The sequence below is a fragment of the Megachile rotundata genome, chromosome 6, assembly GCF_050947335.1.
Source record: "Megachile rotundata isolate GNS110a chromosome 6, iyMegRotu1, whole genome shotgun sequence".
Classification (NCBI taxonomy): domain Eukaryota; kingdom Metazoa; phylum Arthropoda; class Insecta; order Hymenoptera; family Megachilidae; genus Megachile; species Megachile rotundata.
The window spans coordinates 7,040,687-7,066,255 of record NC_134988.1 but is presented as its reverse complement, the minus strand read 5'-3'; the positions used below and the strand labels follow the sequence as shown (position 1 = coordinate 7,066,255).

Sequence of the window (25,569 nt, the reverse complement as noted above, 5' to 3'; positions counted from 1 at the left end):
ATAGTTGTACTGTAACTATCATAACGCTATAAATACTATGATTATAGCAATATTATGATACTATTGCTGTAACTATAACTAGCGATACAATAATTGCACTATAAGTATCACGACGTTATACGATACTGTGATTATAGCAATATCACGGTGCTATTGGTATAACTATAGTAGTAGTACTATAGTAATTCTATAACTATAATTATACATAGCTATAAAATAAAGCACTACCATTATATTAATTTTGCAAGTATAGTAATCTTGTAATAGCAATTTTATAGTTGCTCTAGCGTCATAATGGTTGTACTGTAACTATCATAACGCTATGAATACTATGATTATAGCAATATTATGATACTATTGCTGTAACTATAACTAGCGATACAATAATTGCACTATAAGTGTCGCGACGTTATACGATACTGTGATTATAGCAATATTACGGTGCTATTGCTATAACTATAGTAGTATTATGGTAATTCTATAACTATAATTATACATAGCTATAAAGTACAGTACTACCATTATATTAATTTTGCAAGTATAGTAAATTTGTAATAGCAATTTTGTAAGTGCTCTAACGTTACAATAGTTGTACTATAACTATGATAGAGCTATAAATGCGATACTATGATAAAAAAATAACAATATTAGAATACTATTGTTACAACTATAGTAGTATTATTATTGTAATTCTATAACTGAAGTTATACATATTTATAAAAGTACTATATGCATGTAAAGAAGTTATAATAGTAATATCATAAGTATCATAACACTATAATAGTGAAACTATAATAATTAGAGAATCATAATATTAGTGTTATAAACTATACTACTTACAATACTAAACAAAATACATTTGTTTATTTATAAAATAACTCATTATACAACAAAACATCAATTTGCATTGTAACAAAAAAAGTAGAAATATTTATTTTTTATAGAACTTTGTAAATAATAAAAAAATTAAATGAATCACCCAGTACACAGCGAAACATCGTTTTTATTAAAAATATTACGAGTTTTGTTGTCCATAAAATGTTAAATTTTGAGTCTGCAATAGACAGGACGTATTACATCGAAGTTTTTCGTGGTTTTTGCTTTGAAGGTTTTTTATATGCACAGTTTGATGCGTGGCTGAACAAATTCCATGCTCTCTATCGATGTTCCCTTTTGATTTACAACTGCCTCTCTTTTTTTTGTCGCATTTCTATTGTGCAATCCAATAGCATCGTTTTTCGTTAGCGATGCCTTTGGTCGACGTTTCTCGTTTCACTACTTTCGATGGTCATCAACCATTGTGAGTATATTTGCACGAATTGATAGAGACTCTGTTCTTATTCACAATCGTTCACAAAAGGATTCGAATTGTTTGATATTTCTGAAATGCAGGAAGCTTTGGATAGAAAACATGTTGCAGAGAAATTCCTATACACACGGTAATGGATTTCCGTGGTTTTGTGTGGATAGAGAAAAATTTTGTAGGATATTGGATAGTAGAGAACGATGTATGGAGGAAAGCCGATTAGGTTAATTGTTTTACATTAAAAAATTATGAACATCTCTAATTTTCCAAATATTTAATTTTTTGCATTTTTACACTTTTTGGATTTCTAGCTTTTAAATTGTCATAATACTCAAACTTATGAATTTTAGAATATTAATAAATTTTAATGGAAGTATTTCTTATAGGATTCGAAAATATACAAATTTTTAAATTATTCAAATTTTCAAGTTTTTAAATTTCCAAATTTCCAAATCTCCAAATTTCCAAATTTCCAAATTTCCAAATTTCCAAATTTCCAAATTTCCCAATTTCCCAATTTCCCAATTTCCCAATTTCTCAATTTCCAAATTGCCAAATTTCCAAATTTCCAAATTTCCCAATTTTCCAATTTCCCAATTTCCCAATTTCCCAATTTCTGAATTTCCCAATTTCCCAATTTCCCAATTTCCCAATTTCCAAATTTCTCACTTTCCTAATTTCCCAATTTCTCAATTTCCCAATTTCTCAATTTCTCAATTTCCAATTTCCCAATTTCCAAATTTCTCAATTCCCCAATTCCCCAATTTCCTAATTTCCCAATTTCCCAATTTCCCAATTTCCCAATTTCCCAATTTCCCAATTTCCCAATTTCTAAATTTCCAGATTCTCAAATTTCAAATTTCAATATTCAAATCCTCAAACGTCCAAATCTTCCAATTCCCAAAAACTCATAATCACCCCAATTGCAACTAAATCTCAGACCCTGCAACCGACACACGCAAATATCTAAATATTTGTATTAAAACTTTCATAATACAAAGAAACCACCACACAAAAAAACCCTAATATATCACCTACCCAGCCTCCTTCTCATATATCACCACTTATCCCAAACACAGTGCAATTATCCTACAATAATTATACCGTAGATTTAATTCCACATTGAAATCCACGTGAATGCCATCTTCGACCTCGAAGCAAAGACAGCAGCACCTTTGAACATCAAGAAACATATGACGTCACAATGGAAACAATCGAGAAATATGGGATGGAAAAATTACAGAGCAAGCGCACTTCATAAGTCAATCGATAACTTCTTCGACCTTAGTACAAATTCCAGTTTCAACAGAAGAGAAGAAACTGCAATAACTCGAATCAGAGTCGGACACACCAAACTTTCACACTCTTGCATCCTTAACCTTTTGCCCTAGAAAATCGTGCGAGACTCGTGACGCATACAGTCCCAGGCCATCGAATTAGGACCACGTACGAAAACTTCACTTTTATGGCTATAACATGGTCACATATGGAAAATTGTCTTGGGTCATGCAAAATTACTAAATACGTTGATAACTATGTACATAGCAATTTGTTACTATCGTGATAATAAATTGTGTGGGTGATGAGCGATTAAGGGCCGTGCGTTTACGTTAGGCTCGAGTATAGCGCTAGAGGTGAAATTTGAATGCCGTAGAAAATGTCTGCCTACTCAAAAGACTAATTTACAACTCTCCAACCACATTATCCGAGTTGAAAAGAATTATAGATATTTGGGAAAATAACGAAGATATAAAGCATTTGATGTATAGAGAGCATGCCGGAAGCTGTGACCAAAGCAAAGGGTGGAAATACAAGATATTAACGTGTGTTAATAATGTTATGTACAGTAGTAGTATATCATGGTAGATAATAAATTATATAATTACAATTTGAACGTGCCTTTTAATTTTACGGAAAGCGTGCGAAATTTTGAAAATTTGTAGTGATAATTCGATTGCCAGGGACTGTTATATAAGAAATGAAGCACAAAGTAATTGAAATATCTGATAGCAAACAAGGCTTGAAATATGAAAAAGGAGGAATGTTAAAGGTGCAATGTCTTTGCGGTATTTCTGTTTGCAATCTACGTTGGCGTTGAAGTACCTACCTTGCAGTAGGTAGAATTTTTGTATTTCTTGCTGTACTAGGACTGTAATAGGAAAAAGAAGGTAAACAGGGAGAGAAACTGCGTTCTTTCAAAAATTGACTTTCCACGTGTCCAAATTTCTATGTTCTGAAATATGTAGACTTCAAAATTGCTAAATTTCTGAATCCTTACATCACAACATTTTTAAACTGAAGTCCCAAATCTCTATGTTTTTAAATACTAACATCTTAAAATCTACATCTCCAAATCCTTACGTCCCCAAATCCCTATATCCCTAAATCTCCACATCCTCAAATCTCTACATCTTCAAATCGCTAAATTCCCAAATTTCTACGTCTTTAAATTGCTAAATTCCCAAATTCCTAAATCCACAAATCCCTATATTCCCAAATTCCGACATCTCCAAATCGCTAAATTCCCAAATCCCTTCATCCCCAAATTCCTACATCCCTAAATCCCTCCGTCCTCAAATCCCTACATTCTCAAATCTCTACATCCCTAAATCCCTACATCCCCAAATCCCTACATCCTCAAATCGCTAAATTTCCAAATCCCTATATTCCCAAATCCCGACATCTCCAAATCGCTAAATTTCCAAATCCCTACATCCCCAAATTCCTACATCCCTAAATCTCCCCGTTCCCAAATCCCTACATTCCCAAATCTCTACATCCCTAAATCCCTACATTCCCAAATCTCTACATCTCTAAATCCCTACATCCCCAAATCCCTACATCCTCAAATCGCTATATTTCCAAATCCCTATATTCCCAAATCCCGACATCTCCAAATCACTAAATTACCAAATCCCTACATCCCCAAATTCCTACATCCCTAAATCTCCCCGTTCTCAAATACCTACATTCCCAAATCTCTACATCCCTAAATCCCTACATTCCCAAATCTCTACATCTCTAAATCCCTACATCCCCAAATCCCTACATCCTCAAATCGCTAAATTTCCAAATCCCTATATTCCCAAATCCCGACATCTCCAAATCTCTACATCCCTAAATCCCTCCGTCCCCAAATCCCTACATTCCCAAATCTCTACATCCCCAAATCCCTATACTCCTAAATCGCTAAATTCCCAAATCCCCAGGCACCCATTTACTCCCAAATCCCCAGGCACCCATTTACTCCCAAATCCCTAAATTCCCAAATCCCCAGCTCCCCATTTACTTCCACATCTACTTCGACTCCGGAAAGACACCTTCAACCACAACAATAAAACCAGAATTTCCTTCCTGCAATTCTAAACAGTCACTCCGACAGTTACCATACTTCCTACTTGTTTAAAAAACGAGTCCATAATCGAACGACCGTACCCCGTTATAAATTGAAAATGTTCCATAAATTTGCAACACGGTTGATGGAGGCGATATACTCGTTGGAGGGTGTACCATTTAGGATGGCCGAAGTGTCAAGCCGTTTATATACACGATCCAGCCTCGCTATTGTTGGCAAATTGGCGGTGGACGGATCCGTCGACGATGACCGGGGTTTGATGAAGTAATGGACGTTCTCTGTCGACGTGTTGACCCGCACCGATTATATACACGGTAATAGTACATACATACACGCGATACGGACAGAGGGGGCTGAGGGGAACAGACTCGGCATAGTTGACTACAGATACGTGTACACACGGCTTTGTACGTGTATCCCTTGCGTACACTGTTGCTGCGTATGCTAGACGCTCGATCGGTTGCTCTTGCTTCAGCTTCGAATTCCGATCGAACCCCATTAACCGCGTTCCTTGCACTCTTATCGACAACCGTTACGTGTCATTCAACGAATCCTGACAAACAATAATACATTACTTCTGCATCCGCGATTCACGCGTGCTTTCAAGCATTGCGAAACACTTCGATTTCAACGTATTTTTTCTGTAATATAACGAGTGGATGAAATTCAACTCATTTCACAGGCACGGTTACTTGTGGTACCTGGAACGGCGATATAATTATAATACGTCGCATGAGGCACAGCGACATCGAAGACGGTGATGTGAGGCACGGCTATATCGAGTATAATGTTATAAGGTACGACGATATGGAGCACAGTGTTATGAGGCACGGCGATACCGAGTGTGATGTTGTGAGGCACGGCGATACCGCATATAATGTTGTGAGGCACGACGATATGGAGCACAATGATATGAGGCTTGGCGATATCGAGTATAATGTTATGAGGCACGACGATATGGAGTACAATGATATGAGTCTTGGCGATATTGAGTATAAAGTTATGAGGCACGACGATATGGAGCACAATGATATGAGGCTTGGCGATATCGAGTATAATGTTATGAGGCACGACGATATGGAGCACAAGGATTTGAGGCACGGCGATATCGGGTATAATGTTATGAGGCACGACGATATGGAGCACAATGATATGAGGCTTGGCGATATCGAGTATAATGATATGAGTCATAACGATACGAACCTTAATAATACTAGTGGCAGCGAACTGAGAAACAGTGTCATAATGCACGCTGTCAAAACATAGAAAAATATGAGGCTCATGGATATGAAGCACGACAACACACTATATGCTGATATTTAACGATGCGATATGAGGCACTAAGATATATGAAACAGGACTAAGATGAGGGCAGAACATAAAGCAATATGGGAAACGGTGACAATAGAAGCGCTAATATGAGGTAAGTCAACGTAGAACAAAACGATATGAGACATGAAAGTATAAGGAAGAACGATATGAGGCACGTAGATGTTCATTAACGCGTTATGAGGCACGAAGATGTACATCACAGCTTTATGAAGTCTAAGATATATGTTACAGCATTATAATGCAGTGAGATGTACATAACAGTTTTATGAGGCACTTAACCCACGTCAAAGTGTCATGAGGCACTAAGATGTACGTCACAGCGTTATGAAGTACTAAGATATAAAATAGAACAACATGAAAAACGTAAGAAAAGATGATATGAAGCACGAATACATAAGAAAAAACGATATGAGGCACGGAGATATAATATGAAATAACATGAGGCACAAAAATATAATACAAAACTATATGGGGCACAGTGATATGAAGATCTCTGAGATCAACGATTGATTAAACAACATAAAGTAGGAAGATATAAAGCAATGTGAGGGTCGGTGATATGAAAAGCATCAATATGAGGCATTTCAACATATGATGGTGTTATATGAGACAATACTTGTATGAAGCACAGCGATGTGAAAGATACAGATACACACTGAAATAAGGCACTTATTTACTTCCTCAGTAGGAATGGTAATACAACGCAGAACGATGTGAGGCATTTAAAAGCTTTCTTACCTGATGAGTGAGATACTACTGCATGATATGCTTTTATGTGAGATACTTCAGCACGAGACACGTCACTATAAAGAAAAGGTGATGTGAATCGCAATGTATGTAACATAGTGATATAAGACGTGTTAATATGATACACGGTGATATGAGGCATAGCGAATTAAACACCGCGGTGTGAAATACAACACCGAGATAAGGAATTATGATGCACGGGCACGTGAGATACGAGGAGTGGCGATGCGTTACGTTGTAACGATTCGAAGTAGAACCCTATTAATCGCGACGGTATGAAGCAGTATGAAACATGGCGATACAAAGGGTGGCAATATGAAGTATGTTAACGAGAGTGACATGAAGCATGGCAATATAGCAAGATTCTACTGGAGTGGGTGAATATGTATACGGAAAGAAATTATTGAATGGAGAATATAGATCGTGGCGATACAAAGTGTTCCAATGAAATATTTTATGAATTATTTTGAGCCATAATGAAAATTATCTTCTGTCCATTGCAGCGTTGTTTACGGTTCGCTTGATTCCATCTGCATAATGTATGTTTGGACAAACATTAACTTGTTAATCGCCAGGTAAATGTGTTCAGCAATATTGCTAATGTAATATATTGCAGAGCATTTGTTATCACCTGGATACCGTGCGTTATTGTGTTGTCCAGTATTGATTACGAGCATGTGGACAGCATCATGCGACGTTGATGAATGTCATTACGTTTCAATTAAAACACTTGGGTAATTACCTGGAAACGGGCAAATTACTGGTACACCGCTGTAACAGTTAACAAAAAATAAATACAATCTAAACAAACCTATAAAAATTTCAATAAAAAAGTTATTAGTGTTTTATTCATTAACGATTTTGAAAATTAACGGTGATTGTACAGGAATAACGTAAAAAACTCGTACAGCTTTTTTCCTTCGAAACGAAGTTAATAATCACAGAATAACCATTTACGCGAAATAAATCAAATTAAAGCTTCCCGTTTGCGAAAATTATGGAATAATGAACAAAAGAACAGAAATTTTCATTAACTGCTTGGCTCAACGAAGTACTCCATCAAATTAAAATTTCATTTGTCAACTTTTGTAAAAAAAAGAAGACGCGATCCTGACTGGAATTTTCCATGATTTTATCGAAATTCTTTTTTCTGCTCGTCGCTAACGTAATATTTCGCGATGCAACAAATCCATCGGGAGCGAAAAATGAAGCACGCTGTAATCGTGTCTGAGATTCATTTAATTAATTACTTCCCTGATGAAATTTTTTATAGCGCAACATGGTGGTTTGGGTGGCGACACTATTATGATTAAAAGTCGTTTGAGGCGTTTAGACCGATCGTGGACCGATGCCGAGCAAAAATGTTTTTCTTCCGGTTAAACTCACGGTGCTCCACGAAACTTTAAGCTTTCTTTGGAAACTGTTCTTAGGGAGAAATCGTTACGCGAGAACCCGTTGAAGTTGCTTAAGTAACTAAAGAAAATTCTTCGTCGTCTTTCGTGAGGAAACATTGTCGAAATTTCGAATGTTTAATACCGTACAAGTTTGCTATCACTTGCGGTCAGCCATTTTGTATAAAAAATATCAATAATGTGTTTACACAGTTATTTTTGTTAGTTTTTAAGCTTTAATTTAATGTATTATAAGCGCTGTTTCATAATATTTTTTTGTTATGAAATTATACCAGAAGTTAATAGAGCACGTTTTACTGTTTATGTTGCTGTGAGGCTTACAGTTTACTATTTTATATTAACTATATCGATAAAACGATTATATAGTCATTTTCTTTGAACTTCAAGCTTTACAATGATATATCACAAGCACTGTTTTCAGATATTTTTATGTAATGCAATTAGATCCAAAGATAGTTTGTTTATATTGCTGTGAAGATCACAGTTTACTATTTTGTATTTACTATATCGATGAAACGATTATATAGTCATTTTCTTTGAACTTCAAACTTTGCAATGATATATCACAAGCACTGTTTTCAGATATTTTTATGTAATGCAATTAGATCCAAAGATAGCTTGTTTATATTGCTGTGAGGCTCACAGTCTACTATTTTGTATTAACTATATCGATGAAACGATTATATAGTCATTTTCTTTGAACTTCAAGCTTTGCAATGACATATTACAAGCACTGTTTTCAGATATTTTTATGTGACGAAATTATGTCCAAAGATAGCTTGTTTACATTGCTGTGAGGCTCATAGTCTACTATTTTGTATTAACTATATCGATGAAACTATTACATAGTCATTTTCCTTGAACTTCAAGCTTTACAATGATATATCACAAGCACTGTTTTAAGATATTTTTATGTGACAAAATTATGTCCAAAGACAGTTGACTTAATGAGTACATATAGTTTACAGTAATTGTTGATGACAGCCACTTATTTTAAATTAAGAATATTAATGAAGCATTTATGTAAAATTTTTAAGTATCTTCCAACCTTCAAATTGCCGTATCATGTGCTGTTATGAGGCAGATTTATGTCATGAAATTTTATTTGGTCAGATTACAAAATCTATGATGCAACTGATGTTGTAACTGACAATCACGTATTCAAAACAGTGACAAAGCTAACATAGTTATTTTTCTTAGACTTCAATCTTTAAATTCATGTATTACAATCGTTGTTTCATAATACTTTTATGTCATGATCTCATATCGTAACAATGACCATTCGAATATTTTTTTATTGCTTTGAGGCCGATGACAAGTAACTTTACATGAAAAATATCGATAAAGTGCCTTCGTAGTCATTTTCCTTACACCTTAACCTTTAAATTCATATGCAATAAGTGGCACTTCGTTACATATTTCAGGCGTGAAACAGCATCCGACTATTTTCGCTTCAAAATAAGTAATAGCTTAATCGATTCTAAGCGGATGATAAGAAAAGCGGGTAATAAAGTGACACACGTAGCACGTATGTTTCTCATTTTCTAATTTACCGGTTGACAAAGTCGCGAACAACCGGATATACACATTATCGTACAGCAGTTAGTGTATAATTATTTAAACGAAACTCACCTTTCATTAGGACGAAAGCGTTGTTTCGTGTAGCAGTCGGCTTGAAACGCGTTTATTTTCGTCTGGCCGGCTCGTTTCTGCGATTACGCTTTCGAGCAATAATTCCTCGTTGTTTCACGGTCAGTGCCGCGGATTCAGCGAGTTTAATTAAATCCAGCTAGACATAATTTTCTAATTTAACGGAGAACTATATCAAATTTTCTTCCGTTTCGATCGCTAGCTCCGTTACAAACGATTCTTAAATTCTTCATTTTTAACAATCACGCGATACACATACATTCTATTTAATTGCACGTATTTCATAATAGGGGAGCACGAAATTATTCATTTAGCTTTACCTACGAAATTCGGAGGCTTGTGTAACGTTAACTCAGAGGAGGATGAAATTATAATGTAGTTTAATTTAATTTTCGCCTGTGAAACGAACATACAATTTTTCCGTTTTCTTTCGGGTGAAAATGCGCAATTTTGCGTTCAACGCAATTAGAAAAATTAGACGTATTTTCGCGGTTAGTAATTTCGTTTAAACCTTCGTATCGTTCAAAGTTGATTGCTTAATCATTCAATTTAAACGTTATTAACACTAACCGGGATTTTCGAGTATCGAGTATAATAGACGACGCAATCCCCGAGAGAAGTGAAATTTAATTTCGGTAAAAGTTTCGGTAAGTTTTTAAAAAATATTTCATCGTGATCAACGAAGCAATTTACTATAATTTTCGTGTTTTCTCCATTTAGAACGTTGGTAAAAATTTCTGAAATTTCGCGGGAGGTGAAATAACGTTTCGCAGAGCATTAAACGATATATTGTTCTCCGTTCCGCCCCGCTGTAAATTTAATTTCTTCTTTCAGCACGTTCTTTCAAACAATAATTCTCGGTGAAACATTACTGTTTCTAACGAATCGGCAGAAACTCGAAGGTAACACGGTCTGGTTGAAGGGTCAGACGTCCGCGAAACGCACCCGTGCCATTCGTTTCTCCAGTTTGTTTTTTTTTCCTTCCTTCTTTTTTTTGTAAATTCAGCCAGCGAAGCGGTGTCACGATGATACATGGCCAACCGCCGGCATGCATCCAGAGATTCCAGCCGCGACACAGTAGTTTCGTGGCATCGGGACGCGAAATTATGACGGAAAGGCACTATCCTTTTTGTTTCTGTTTCGACCGCAAAATGGCGGAGGAACACGGAGCGAAAGTGAGAAAGAGTCAAGTGAAAATATCAAGTTTTAACAAAATTAGAATGCACTTCAAATAAAATATTTAATCGTTGACGTTGATAAAGCTTAGAGTTCAAAGAAATTGCCTACGTAATCGGTTCTTAACAAAGAAAGGTCAAGCGCTCTGTGAAACAAGTGATTTGCGTAACAATTTAATATACAGTGACATAATACCATATAAATTACAAATCGTAAATAACAACCTGGTAATCGTCATACTGTCTTCTTTCTGAAGTTCTAAGCTTTAAATCGACGTGCCACAAGTGTCGTTTCATAATATTTTTATGTTACAAAAGCGTATTCGAATTTAGACAATCTCTATTGCCTACAGTAAGAGATACATACCCTTGAGGCCGATGATCCGCCATTTAGGATTAAGATTATTGACGAAGCATGAGTACAGTCATTTTCCTTAGGCTTCAAGTTTTACATTCATATATCATACGTGCTATTTTGAGATACTTTTATGTCATGAAATCGTGACACAAGTTAGATAACCCAGTAGAGTACGTTTTACTATTTGTAGTAACTGATATATTGCTTTGAAGCTGATAGTTAGCCATTTTGAGTATAGAATATTAACAAAGTGTGTACATAGACATTTTCCTTATGCTTCAAGCTTTAAATTGATGTATCATATATACTATTTTGAGGTATTTTAATATTAACAAAATTGTGTCAGAAGTTATATAACCTGGTGGAGTACATTATACTATTTATAGTAACTGATATATTGCTTTGAAGCTGATAGTTAGCCATTTTAAATATAGTATATAAACAAAACGTGTACATAGACATTTTCCTTATGCTTCAAGCTTTAAATTAACGTATCATACGTATTAGTCTGAGATATTTTAATATTAACAAAATCGTGTCAGAAATTATCGAACCTAGTGGAGTACATTGTACTGTTTGCAGTAGCAGATACACTGCTTTGAGGCCGACGGTGTGCCGTGTCTATGAAGAATATTAACAAAGTGTGTACATAGTAATTTTCCTTAGTCTTCAAGCTTTAAATTGATATATCACAAGTATTATTCTGAATCAGTTTTATGTCACGAAATTGGGTGAGAAATTAGCCAAAATGGGTACATCACGTTATCTATTACTGTTATTTGTTGAGGTCGATAACCACTCATTTTGGACCACGAATATTCATCAAACATTTATGCGGGAATTTTCAGCAGACTTTAAGCTTCAAATTGATGCGCCGTAAGTGCCATTTCGCGATAAAATATGATAAAATTGTACCAGACTTTTAGGTTTCAAAATCGATAATACGTGCCTCTGACGCGTACATCGAATCCAATAACGAAATAGTTAATTTTTCTCTTCTTTAAAAATGAAGGAATATTAAAAACTAAGAAAAGGCAGGGTGTTATAAATAAACAAATACAAGATCAACTAGGTACTATGAATTTTATTGTATTTACCTTCTCGAAACTTACAAATAGTGAACAGCGAATACCGACATTAAATGGATTTCCTATATTTCCGTTTTTTTTTCTTATTTATTTGTTGTCTCCGCTTTCTTGTTTCCTCGAAATGGTATTCCCTTACAACAATGTTTGTCCCTTATTATTCGTTTTAATGACCATTAATAATAGACATGATTTTTATTTTACTTTATCTTGGATACAGTACTATGGATGATGAATGATTAGCGATGAGCAAGTATATCGAGCCGAAAACTTTACATTACACCCGCACAGATGGTGCCACAGTAGCTGAGGGTGCCACCGTTGCCCCTAGGGCAAAACCTGTGTTCATAACCTCAACTGGTTATGACTACTCAAAACATAACACTGAACAATGATTTAAATGTTAAAATTTACAATTCAGAATTAACGATCGATTAAAACAGATACTTAAATACGAACGACTCTTTTATATATTTTAACATCACAATTGCTCCATTTAATTTACCAAATTATTTTTCGATTCAATATAACAACTATTTCTTCCATCCAATTTAGTTTAACAAATAATTGTTCCACCCATTTTAATTTAACAAATGATTGTTCCACTCAATTTAATTTAACAAATGATTGTCTCACTCAATTTAATTATACAAATAATTGTTTCAATTACTTTACTGTATTTATTCAATCTAGATGTTTGTGAAACATAAACTGTGTTCATTGCCCATAGGGGCATCGAGTTGTGCAGGCTTGCTTTACACAAATGCTCTTCTTTACACATGCACTTGGGTCAACGTCATGACGATGGAAAATCAAAATAAACATCATTACTTCTCAAAAAACACTGTGCTATCATTAAAAAGATTATTAAATAATATTTCATAATTATGACTCTATAAATAATATTTCATAATTATTATTCTATAAACAATATTTCAATATTCTCGATAAATTAAAAATATACTTGTTCAAAAATTTAAACAAATTAACTCAAAGTTTGTTTATGTTATTTGATAACATTTTGATTTTTGATCGTCGAAACGAGTCAAGCGCGACTTACTTTCTCTAATTTCGGAATACTTTGTTCTTCTTACATTACGTTACTTAATTATATCTTACTGTATATTTTTTTTTTATCAAACGCATTACACGAGTATTCGTACTCGAACAACACACATACAAACGAACGTACACACGCATGCACACGAAAACATTCTCACTCACAAATGGCGTAGAGCGACGGACATCGGGGTAAGCTCTGAGAGTAATGTGATATATGGCCATCCAAACAATCTGTGACCTCCTTAAGCCGCTGTTACAACGCGTTGTTTGCCTCAATATTTTTCTGATAGTATTTACAAAATTACAAATCAATTTGTTTTCTTAATGACGTCATACAAGAGAAATGAAAGTTGAACTGTATATGTATAATTGTGATGCATATATGTATATAATTGTCGACTTTTGTTATATTGCCGCGGATGGGGTGTAGAAGCCTAAGTGTCGAAAAATATTGAGATTTGAAACTTGGAAATTTGGAGAGTCAGAAATTGAGAAATTTGAGACTTGAGATTATTTGATTGCGTGTTTGAGGACATTGTGATTTGAGAAAATGTAATTTTGGATAATTGAGGACTTTGTAATTTAAATATTTGGGAATTTGGGAATTTGGGAATTTGGGAATTTGGGAATTTGAGAATTTGGGAATTTAGAAATTTGGGAATTTGGGAATTTGGGAATTTGGAAATTTGGGAATTTGGGAATTTGGGAATTTGGGAATTTGGGAATTTAGAAATTTGGGAATTTGGGAATTTGGGAATTTAGAAATTTGGGAATTTGGAAATTTGGGAATTTGGGAATTTGGGAATTTGGGAATTTGGGAATTTGGAAATTTGGAAATTTGGAAATTTGGAAATTTGGGAATTTAGAAATTTGGGAATTTGGGAATTTGGGAATTTGGGAATTTGGGAATTTGGGAATTTGGGAATTTGGGAATTTGGGAATTTGGGAATTTGGGAATTTAGAAATTTGGGAATTTGGGAATTTGGGAATTTGGGAATTTGGGAATTTGAAAATTTGGGAATTAAGAAATTTGAGAATTTGGGAATTTGGGAATTTAGAAATTTGGGAATTTGGGAATTTGGGAATTTAGAAATTTGGGAATTTGGGAATTTGGGAATTTAGAAATTTGGGAATTTGGGAATTTGGGAATTTGGGAATTTAGAAATTTGGGAATTTGGGAATTTGGGAATTTGGGAATTTAGAAATTTGGGAATTTGAGAATTTGGAAATTTGGAAATTTGGGAATTAAGAAATTGAGAATTTTGGAACTAGAAAGTGAGAATATAGAAATTTTTGGATTTGAGAATTTTTGAAATTAGAGAACTGAACATTTGATATTTTGAGAATTTGGAATTTAGAAATTTGTGCATGTGAAAATTTGGGAATTGCAGATTTGTAAATTTAGGGATTTGAAAATTTGGAAATTTAAAAATTTGAGAATTGGTGCTTTATAAATCTAAAATGAGGATTTGGATATTTATAGATCTGTCATTTGAGAATTTAAGGACTTTGTAATTTGGATATTTAGAGTTTTAGAAATTTAACAACTTTGCAATTTAAATATTTGGGTATTTAAATATTCAAAAGTTTAATAATTTTATAACTTGGTAAAGTCAGAATTTAAAAATTAAATTTCAAGATTTTAGAATTTAAAAAATTGCAAATTTATAAATTTGAGAACTAGGAAATTTGATAATCTTCACGTTTTAAACTGATATACTTCAAAACTTTAAGAATCTCAAAACTGACAAGCTCATAAAGAATCTCATAAACCACCTATCAAAACCTTACATACTCACATTTCCATATGTGTGGCAGCGGCTTAAGGCCGCAACCCGACCGCCTTAAGCCGCAGCCACACTATTCCACAACACATCACATTACTCCCTGTCCGTCACAATTACAGATGTAGAAATTTCGTCGTTCGTGATGTTCGTTCGATCGAGTGACAATCAAGGGTTCCATGGGGCCAGGGGTCCAAATGACCCGACGTCAAAGACAGAAGGAGGATCTCAACACTCGTACAAATCATCGAAATACGATTCACTTATAAATCCTTTCTCGTTTATTTTGATCGTTGAAATATTTCCGTCTTACAGAAGATCGTTCCATTAAAGAACAAAATAGCGTGAAAAATTTCCAACACGTCGTGCCAACAATCGGTAAAACAAACACAAACATTCGGGGCGCAGTAAATGTTCGGGCAAACACGGAAAAGCAATCGGATGTTCGATTTTAGCTTGCCAGGGATTAGTAGCTGGTAGTTATGAATCACATAGTTTGTAGTACTGCAGTCATAAAACTCGGAGAACTTTTCTGATGGTGAAATGTCAGAATTTTCGCAGTCGGAATGCTCTGATCCAGATTTACTATGAAAATACAACAGCTGTTAATTTTACCGGAATTTTTCTCTGCGACAAACGTTGTCATTTTTTTTTTTGACGCTGTACATAACCTAAACCGCGAACCTAACGCAAACATAACCTCGGAGTTGTGAAAAATCAGTCTATTGATCGAACTGTTTGAAAACAGTGCAGTTAAGGGCAAACTGTTATTAATATTTTATTAATTGTTATTAATATTAATAGTGTGTCGTGTGACCTTTAGTGGTTTGTAAAAAATTCATATTTTTCAACTTTTTTTATATTTTCGAACATTTTCAAGAATGTAATATTTTTATTAATTTTTTGTAATAATTTTTTTTTTAATAATTTATTTTAATTATTTATTTGAAGACAAATAGTATAACATTACAAATTTGCAATATTAAAATATACAACAAAGATTTATAATTTTGATGCATAACTGTTATTAATAGTTTAATTAAAATTATAGTTTGTATAATATAATAACCCTGAATTATTGTTTGCACAATTTAAGAGATTTCTTAAGTTTGATTCAATTTTAAAGAATTTCATTTAAGATGACACTTTGATAGAATGCAACGAAGGATTAAATTGAAAAAGCATGTCGACCATCACATTCCAAGGCCAATTTTGCATTTCAGGTTTTCTTATCTGAAAAACTTGAGAACCTGAGCTATCGAGTGTTTACCATTAATTCGCAAATGTAACTTTTTGCAAATTCGACCGGTCGACAGAGGTTAGCTCTTTGAGAAATAGAAATGGACGACGAGTAAGAGAAGGAGGATTGAAAGAAACGTGACTGTTCTGGAGAGGTAAACAAGATATCAAAAGAAAGAGACAGGAAACGATAGAGGAAAAGGAAATAAAACGGAAGAGGAAACAAGACGGTAAAGAAGTTCTGGAAGATAAACGAATTTCCATCTCTCTGTTTACCAAAAATACAAACAATTCTTTTCAGAAAAAGGATTTCATCAAATTTGCTTTGAGAATGTGGATATTTTGAATATACAATAACGATGAATATTTGGGTTCATGTTAGGTCTAGTTTAAACTAAGTCAGGCTAGGTTAGGTGGTGGTGGTTTTAGGTTATGTTAAGGTGGATTAGAATACTTAATTTTATATTAGTTTAAGAAATAATTCATTACTGTTGTTAAAGTTATATTAAATTTGCGTTAGGTTTGCGTTAGGTCTGTGTTAGAGTACGTGTTTGGTCTAAAATTGTTTTAGGCTAGTTTTCTGCTCAGTTGGGTTATGTTAGGTTAGGTTTAGGAGAGGTGGAAGTAATTTTAGGTTATGTTACGTAGAGTTAGCAAACTTAATTTAATATTACTTTAAGAAATAATTCATTACTGTTATTAGACCTATATTAAGTTTGCGTTAGGTTCGGGTTAGGTCTGTGTTAGAATGTGTGTTTGATTTGAGATTGTTTTAGGCTAGTTTTCTGCTCAGTTGGGTTATGTTAGGTTAGGTTTAGGAGAGGTGGAAATAATTTTAGGTTATTTTAGATTATGTCAGCAAATTTAATATAATATTATTTTAAAAAATAATTCATTGCTGTTATTACTCGTGTGTTAAGATTGTTAGGTCTAGGTTAGGTCTGTGTTAGAATGAGTGTTACCCCAGAAATTATTTTAGATTAATTTTAGGTTAGGTTAGTAAGCTTAATTAAACGACGTGTCTAAAAAATAAAGTTTAATATTCCACATTCTGCGTTCTGTTCCATTAACTCTGTGTTAGGTCAAGGTTAGGTCTGCGTTAGAGTGTGGGTTAGGCCAAAGTTTAGTATAGTTTAAATTCAACTTTGCTGTAAATTGAGGTAGTAACTCTAATTAAATAATATGACAAGAAATTAATTTTTATTATTCCAAGATCTGTGATCAGTTTTGGTTAAATCTGTGTTAGGTTAAGGTCACGTCTGCGTTAGAGTTGGTTAGATAAGAATTGCGTATAGTATAGTTTTACCTTCGCTGTAAGTTAGGTTAGTATCTTCAACTGAACGACACATCAGGAAAAAAAATTTTAGTATAATAAAGTCAGCGTTAAATTTCGATTGTTTCCATATTAATACAATGTTAACTCGATGTTAGTATGTATCAATTTAAGTTACGCCTATGCAAGGTTTGTGTTAAACCAGCGTTCAACTTGTATTAAACTCGTAGTTCAACTTAATTTAGGTTAGCTATTAATTTTAGTCGAATATTTCGTCAAGAAATTAAAGTATGTAGCTTCAGGTCTACGTTTACTTCAATTTCAACTTAGGTTAGGTCGAAAAGAACTGGAGCGTTACATTTACCACGAAATCGCGTTAGAACCGTTGTATGCACAATGCAGCACGATTAAATTTTCCTAATTGCGCCGGAAGTTTCGCAGAGCAACTTTTTCCGAAAGTGAAACCGAGAATGCAAATTTTCCTTTTTTGCATATCGCGGTCACTTCGAATTTCACGAAATCTGAGGGCGCTCAAAGAGCTTCTACACGGTCCGGCTGATAATTAAATTTATCACGCGCATTGATTACACGTATATGTGGTTTTTGTGCGCCGGTTCACGGGAATTCGCCTTGCTGAAATATTTTGCACCTGCCCCGTGTGCAATAATGCCTCTGCTAAATTATCGTGTTATACAAGCTGGCTACCCAGCAGCCAGGAACAGCTGATTTACACCGAACTACCAACACGTTATCGTCACGACCCGTTTAACCGTTCCGAGTCGAATCTGTCCTCGATTTCCATTTCGTCATCGATTCTTACTGCTGTTATACTCGATTTGTGTCCTGTGATTCCTCGAAACAGAGGATCCATTCACCAAAATTACGATTTTAAATCAACAGAATGGCGAATGTAACCTACAATATCTACTCGGATTATAGACCTAACCTGACTTACAGTTTCAACGAAAACGTAACCTATAATCTGGTAGAATTGTGCCATAAATCCTAACCTACCATCTCAGCAAAATTACTCAGAGCATAGCAAACCCAATTTAAGCGACACATTCTATGAAATTCTCAGAATATAGCTCAACTAAGAATTTTGTAAAATTCGCAGAAATGAAAAATTTTAGTCTACAATCTCTTTGAAAATGTCTAGAATATAATGGCAAATCAAATTTCAGAGATTCTACGAAACTGTTGGAAAATAACAGTGAACATAACCTATAATTTTGTAAGGTTCGTAGAAACGAGTGGTGAAACCTAACCTATAATTTTTGTACCGTTGCACAAGGGACAATAATAAATTTTATCTAAGCAGCAAACTCTATGATAACCAACGATAAACAGAGTAAATGTAACCTAACCTGACATACAATTATTGTAAAAATTCCTATAAATCAGTCATGCACCCAACCTCACTTATAACTCTTGTAAAACTCTAAGGGCAAAATAAACTTGATTTAACCTAAAATTTTTATGAGATTCCTATAAATGATATTGATGAACCTAACATAATCTACAATTTTGTAAAGTCCATACAAATATGCTGAAACTCTAACCTGTAATTTTTGTAAACTCCTCAGAATCCAATAATAGACATAATCTAACCAGTAGACTTCATAAAATCCTCGTAATAAAAGAATCAACATAACCTAACACAAAACATATACATTTATAGTAAAATTTCTGCAAATCAGTAATGAACCTAACCTCACTGTTAACTTTGCTAAAACTCTCGCAGCAGAATAAACTTGACTCAACCTAAAATTTTTATGAGATTCCTGTAAATGAAAATCATAAACCTAACCTAACTTACTATTTAGTAAAGTCCATAGAAATATGCTGAAACTCTAACCTGTAATTTTTGTAAACTCCTCAGAATCCAATAATAAACCTAATCTAACCAATAGACTTCATGAAATCCTTGTAATAAAAGAATCAACCTAACTAAGCACAATACATATACATTTATAGTAAAATTTCTGCAAATCAGTAATGAACCTAACCTAACTTATGACTCTCCTAAAACTCTCATAGAAGAATAAACTCAACCTAACCTAAAATTCTTATGAAATTTCCATAACCGATAAATCTAATCTAAAAGAACTACTATGAAATTCCAAAAACTGAATAATAAACTGAAACCAAGGTACGCAGTGAAAGCGTCTCTGAACGAATTCGATAAACCGTAAAGCGAAACGGAAGGGCGATTTCAAAGTACTCTATTGTTTTTTCGATACCTTTTTCCTCCGTCCGGTGAAAACAGATTACGTGTATGGTGGAAAATAGAGGACGTGAAACGAGAAATGAAAATTGCTATGACGTTTTAGTAGCAGCGTACTATATTTTTTTCCGTTTATTTTCCTTCGCAATTCGTGTTTCGTTTGGATGATTGAAAATCCGAACGGACGTGAGTTTGGTAAACAAAAAGGAACGCTATATGTAATTTGAAAAACGGGACAGTAATTATTCAACGGGGACGGCTCTTTGTTGTTTCGATTTCATCGTTCGAGTGGATCGTTCCTGGGACGTGAATGGCTTATGGTGATACGAGAATGTCATAAAAAATGAAACGTTTCTTTTCGTGCATCACTGTTTTTGTCAACTAGATAATTCTTTACGTTCATTCTGTATTAACGAAACACGTACGCAGTCATTTCGAGCAAACTTTAATTTTAAATTGAGGTGTAAGCGTCATTTTTATATAGCGAGACTATAGCAGACTTTTCACGTTTAAAAATTCATCATTGTTTACTTTGAGCGGTGATCAGGCATTATATAATAACAATATCAAGGGTGGGTATACATAGCTAATTTCGTAAGATTCATACTTCAATTTGGTGTATTATAAGTGACAATTTGACATACTTTTATGTCATGAACTGATATCAGAAGTTAGACAGTTTAATTGAGTACATTTCGTTGTATAGAGATGGTACATTGCTTTGAGGTCAGTGGTCTGCCATGTTGGATTTAGAATATCGATCAAGCGTTTACATAATCATTTTCCTTGGACTTTATGCTTCAAAAAGACATACTATATGTTTATTTTAAGATACTTTTATGTCATGAAATGATATCGAAAGTTAAGCAACTTAAGAGAGTTGATTTCACTGTTTACAACTTATACATTACATTGAGGCCAATATTCCGCCATGTTGAATTAAGAATATCGTTCAAAAGTTTACGTAATCGTTTTCCTTGGACTTCAAGCTTCAAAATGGTATACTATATGTATTATTTTAAGATACTTTTATGTCATGAAATGATATCGAAAGTTAAGTAACTTAAGAGAGTTAATTTCACTGTTTACAACTGATACAGTGCGTTGAGGCCAATATTCCGCCATGTTGAATTAAGAATATCGTTCAAAAGTTTACATAATCGTTTTCCTTGGACTTCAAGCTTCAAAATGGTATACTACACGTGTTATTTTGAGATACTTTTATGTCACGAAATCGTGTACAAAGTCTGACAACCTAATGAGTATACTTTATCGTCTATCAGATCCATCGCTCGTTGAGACAAAAAATGCCCCCTTTTGTATTAAAAATATCGATGAAACGTTTACACAGAATTTTCCTGTAGCCTTTCCGCTTCAAATTGATGCACTGCTCACGCTATAACGGCATTCTTTTACGATACGAAATTCTATCGGACTTGTTAAGTTTCAACAGTCATGTTTTCCTCTAACTAGCGTTACTGTTTGTTATAATTGGCTCTCATACATTTTACGTTGAAAACAACAATGGCGGGTGTATGCAGTCGTTTTAATTCAGCTTCAGGCTCGAACACAGCGTATCGTAATTGTTGTTTTGTCATACTTTCGCGTCGCGAAATTCTCGCAGACTTTCCGCGTCCCTCTTAAACGGTAGAAGACCAGTTCTTTTCCGAAAACAAAGCGTATCTAATGGAACAAAAGAGCTTCCCCGATGGATAATTATAGAGTTAAACAACGTCAAACACCGGGCGGGACGGTGTTCGTGAAAAGTTGAAGCGACGAGTAATGGCCGGCCACGGGTCGAAATTATTACACGATATAAAGCACCGAGTGAGTTTCTGCAACGCCGGGAGCACTCAGCCACGTAGACAATGACCGCTCATAAAATCTCGAAATCACTTCCTGCCACCTCCCGTCGATCCTCTCTGTTTATCGCACGCCAGTATGCAAATTTGTTTTCACTTCCCTTCGCCGCTACAAATTTAACACTTTGATTACCAGACCGTTGGGAGGACAATCATTTTTGCATCGGTCACCGGGCCTGGCCAAACGTGCTTGTATAAACGCCGGATACACGGTCGATCGATCCACATCCGCCCACCCTATGACGTACAATCCCGTCTGCTAATCGGTTTTTCAACCCCAACGTCGATGAATTTCATCCCTTTCTTTTCCGATTCTGCCCTGCGGGCAAAGATAACGCTACTACCCACCTGTCTACCTAATCTGACTTATCGTGATGCCACGATTCTTTACCTTTTCATCCCTTCACGCTAGAGGTGTCACTATCGATACCTTATCGATATTTTATACATATCTCAGGCGTATTTAATACTGATAATATCGGTAAGATATCATTAATGAGAATATAGAAAGCGTCATTGAATAAAATTGAAGTAGTGTGTTGAATTTAACTTAGTATGAGGCAGTCATATATTCAAAGTAAATGTGAATAATCTATAAACTTGTGTTTTATCAGAATATGTTAACAGTGTACTGAGTATGTATAATTGTATGATGCATTGATAAACTATCGTTATTTAATTTGTGTGCGGCATCATGAGTATCCATAGGCAACCGAGATCTACCACTTGTTGATTTTTGATTGAAGCATTTGCGAGGGTTAGAAAATTTAACTTAAATTTAACATACGAGAAATAAACTTGCAGATCGGTTTACTTTGGTAGTATGAAAATTTTTAAAGTATCAAATTTAAAAAATTGAAAATTAAAAATTTTATAAATCACTCCTACTTCAACCATCTTTGCATTCACTTTAACATTTCAATGATATTGACAATGTTCTACCATTACATCGAATTATCGATAATTTTCCAGTACCATCGATAGTCACACCTCCATTTTAACAGTCCGTCATCGATCAAAATAAACAGAAACCGTGATTTCCCTGCTCAGACATCGACTGATATGTTAATCTGCTCGAACGAAATGTCACGGATTCGATCCTTTTCTAACCTCATTCGTCAAATCACCCTCCTTCTGTCTCACGTTTAACATCCGGTCAAAGGATGATGTGTACAATGTAACACGAGGGAGCCAGTAGGGGTTAAAAATGACCAACGATTGGTCTATCGACGAGAAACTTCGTTGTCCGTTTCGAGAGAATTTTTCCGTATACTTCGATGCGTCGTGAAAGAATGAAATGAAGCTTCTTCGTCGAACAACGCTTTTGTTCGCGTTCTGAACGGATAAACTTCGTTCGTTTCGGTGTATGGTCGGGAGAGAATGTTCCTGTTTTTCGTCTGGTTCGGTAAAAATGTTTGGTTTCGAGTGCAAAAGTGCGTTCGATCGCTGAAATGCCGATCGTTCCTTCAGTTTCCTTAGAATATCCTCTGCGAGGAAACTTTTAGCACCATTCGAATTGCAGGCCCATGAAATGTTCGGGTCATCACGGTCACCTCAGAAACGATGACAATAATGTTGACAGAACGATGAGAATGAAGGCTGCCGTCTGATTTCTGCCTCCTCCGTGTTGCATGGCAGCTGGGTTCTCGCCTGAAACAATATACACAATAACTTATTAAATTCAACTACCAACGGAATTAAAGATTAATTTTAATTATTTACAAAGTAATTTACAATAACTTTGTATTATAACAGCATATTAGAAGTTATTCAAGTTAATAAATTACATTTAACTGTTTATAGCGACTATGTCGCTTTGAGGTCGACGGTCCGCCATTTTGGATTAAGAATATGGACGAAGTATGAGTAGTGTCATTTTCCTTAGACTTCAAGCTTTACATTCATATGTCATACATGTTATTTTGAGGTACTTTTATGTCATGAAATCGTGACACAATTTAGTTAACCCAGTTGAATATATTTTACTATTTGTAGTGACTGATACATCGCTTTGAGGCTGATAGTCAGCCATTTTGAATATAGAATATTAACAAAGTGTGTACATAGACATTTTCCTTATGCTTCAAGCTTTAAATTAATGTATCATACATATTATTTTGAGATATTATAATATTAATAAAATCGTGTTAGAAGTTATTGAACCTAGTGGAGTACATTGTACTATTTGCAGTAACTGTTATATTGCTTTGAGGCTGATAGTCAGCCATTTTGAATATAGAATATTAACAAAGTATGTGCATAGACATTTTTCTTATGCTTCAAGCTTTAAATTAATGTATCATACGTACTAGTTTGAAGTATTTTAATATTAACGAAATCGTATTAGAAATCATCGAACCTAGTGGAGTACATTGTACTATTTGCAATAACTGATATATTGCTTTGAGGCTGATAGTCAGCCATTTTGAATATAGAATATTAACAAAGTGTGTACATAGACATTTTCCTTATGCTTTAAGCTTTAAATTAATGTATCATACGTATTATTTTGATGTATTTTAATATTAATAAAATCGTGTCTGAAGTTATTAAACCTAGTGGAGTACATTGTACTGTTTGCAGTAGCTGATACACTGCTTTAAGGCCAACGGTGCACCGTTTCCATGAAGAATATTAAAAAACTGTAAACACAGTCATTTTCCTCTGATTTCAAGCTTTAAATTCACATGCTACATGTACTATATTCGTACACTTTTATGTCATAAAATTGCATTAATATTTTCATAAATCAGAAAATCACAACTCTTTCATGCGTTTGATTTCACTGCAAGTTCGCCATTTTGTATTAAGAATATTTAGCACAATTTATGAAAGTACATATTGGAATACATTGCCGGAATATTTAAATAATATTTAAAACCTTGCAGTACTTCGAAAGCTCCTTATACAATATTAAATGCATATTAATATTTCCTTTAGTAATTAAAGGGGCTTGATATCGAGTGTATTTTAATTACATTTGCAATCAGATCGTTAAAACCCGTTGGGCGATTAAAATCCGTAATTTGTTCCAACAGCCATTGCTTGATTTTCGTTTAAAAGCAACTTTTACCAACGTACGTATTTTAATATCTCTCACGAATTCGAGATTGCGGCTAGTAATTTCAGCTCGCAATTTCGTATCTTGTTTATCCACGTTCCCTGAATCATGCATTATTCCGTGAAATAAAAGTAGACGTACAGAAAAAGAGAAATATGCTTATCAACGACACACATGATCCATTCAAAGTTTCCTGAAACGAGCGAATAAACTTCCGAAAACTACGAATCAACATGAGAGCGTTTAATTCTCGAAACATTGACCGACGTTGTCCGCCAGTTTTTATCGTCGAAACAGGTTTCCAATTTTCAGGGTATGAATAAAGACCGTCTAGGAATTGCTAGTAATTGAAATCGTATACAACTACGAATTCAAGTTTCGTTCGGAACAAAAAAAGGTACACATCTGTTTCAATCAAAACCGAACGTTTAGATTGAAACAAAGCGAAATCAAAGTGCGTGCTGTTAAAAAATTGTATGAAGAATTCGGGCTACATATTTGGTTGTTTTTAATGTTGTAAAGTTAATTGTTTGTAGCTTGTTCGTGTACAAATATTGGCCAACCAAAATGAAAACATGGAAGTTGCGATACTGTATTATTTCCTGCATAGCAAGGTTATTAGCCGGGAAATTTTTTCGGGT

The 25,569-nt window shown here is 34.4% G+C and overlaps 1 protein-coding gene across 2 annotated transcripts in view; it reads right to left on the bottom strand.

The window, feature by feature from the left end:
- Positions 1-12,401: 12,401 nt before the first annotated feature.
- Positions 12,402-25,569, bottom strand: part of LOC100876427 (opioid-binding protein/cell adhesion molecule) — a 353,767-nt gene continuing 340,599 nt past the window's right edge. For both annotated transcript variants that reach the window (XM_076532318.1, XM_076532319.1), the window contains exon 9: positions 12,402-23,517. In XM_076532318.1, the coding sequence (XP_076388433.1) occupies positions 23,417-23,517 (101 nt within the window). In that variant the 3' untranslated portion in view covers positions 12,402-23,416. The remainder of the gene's footprint in view (positions 23,518-25,569) is intronic.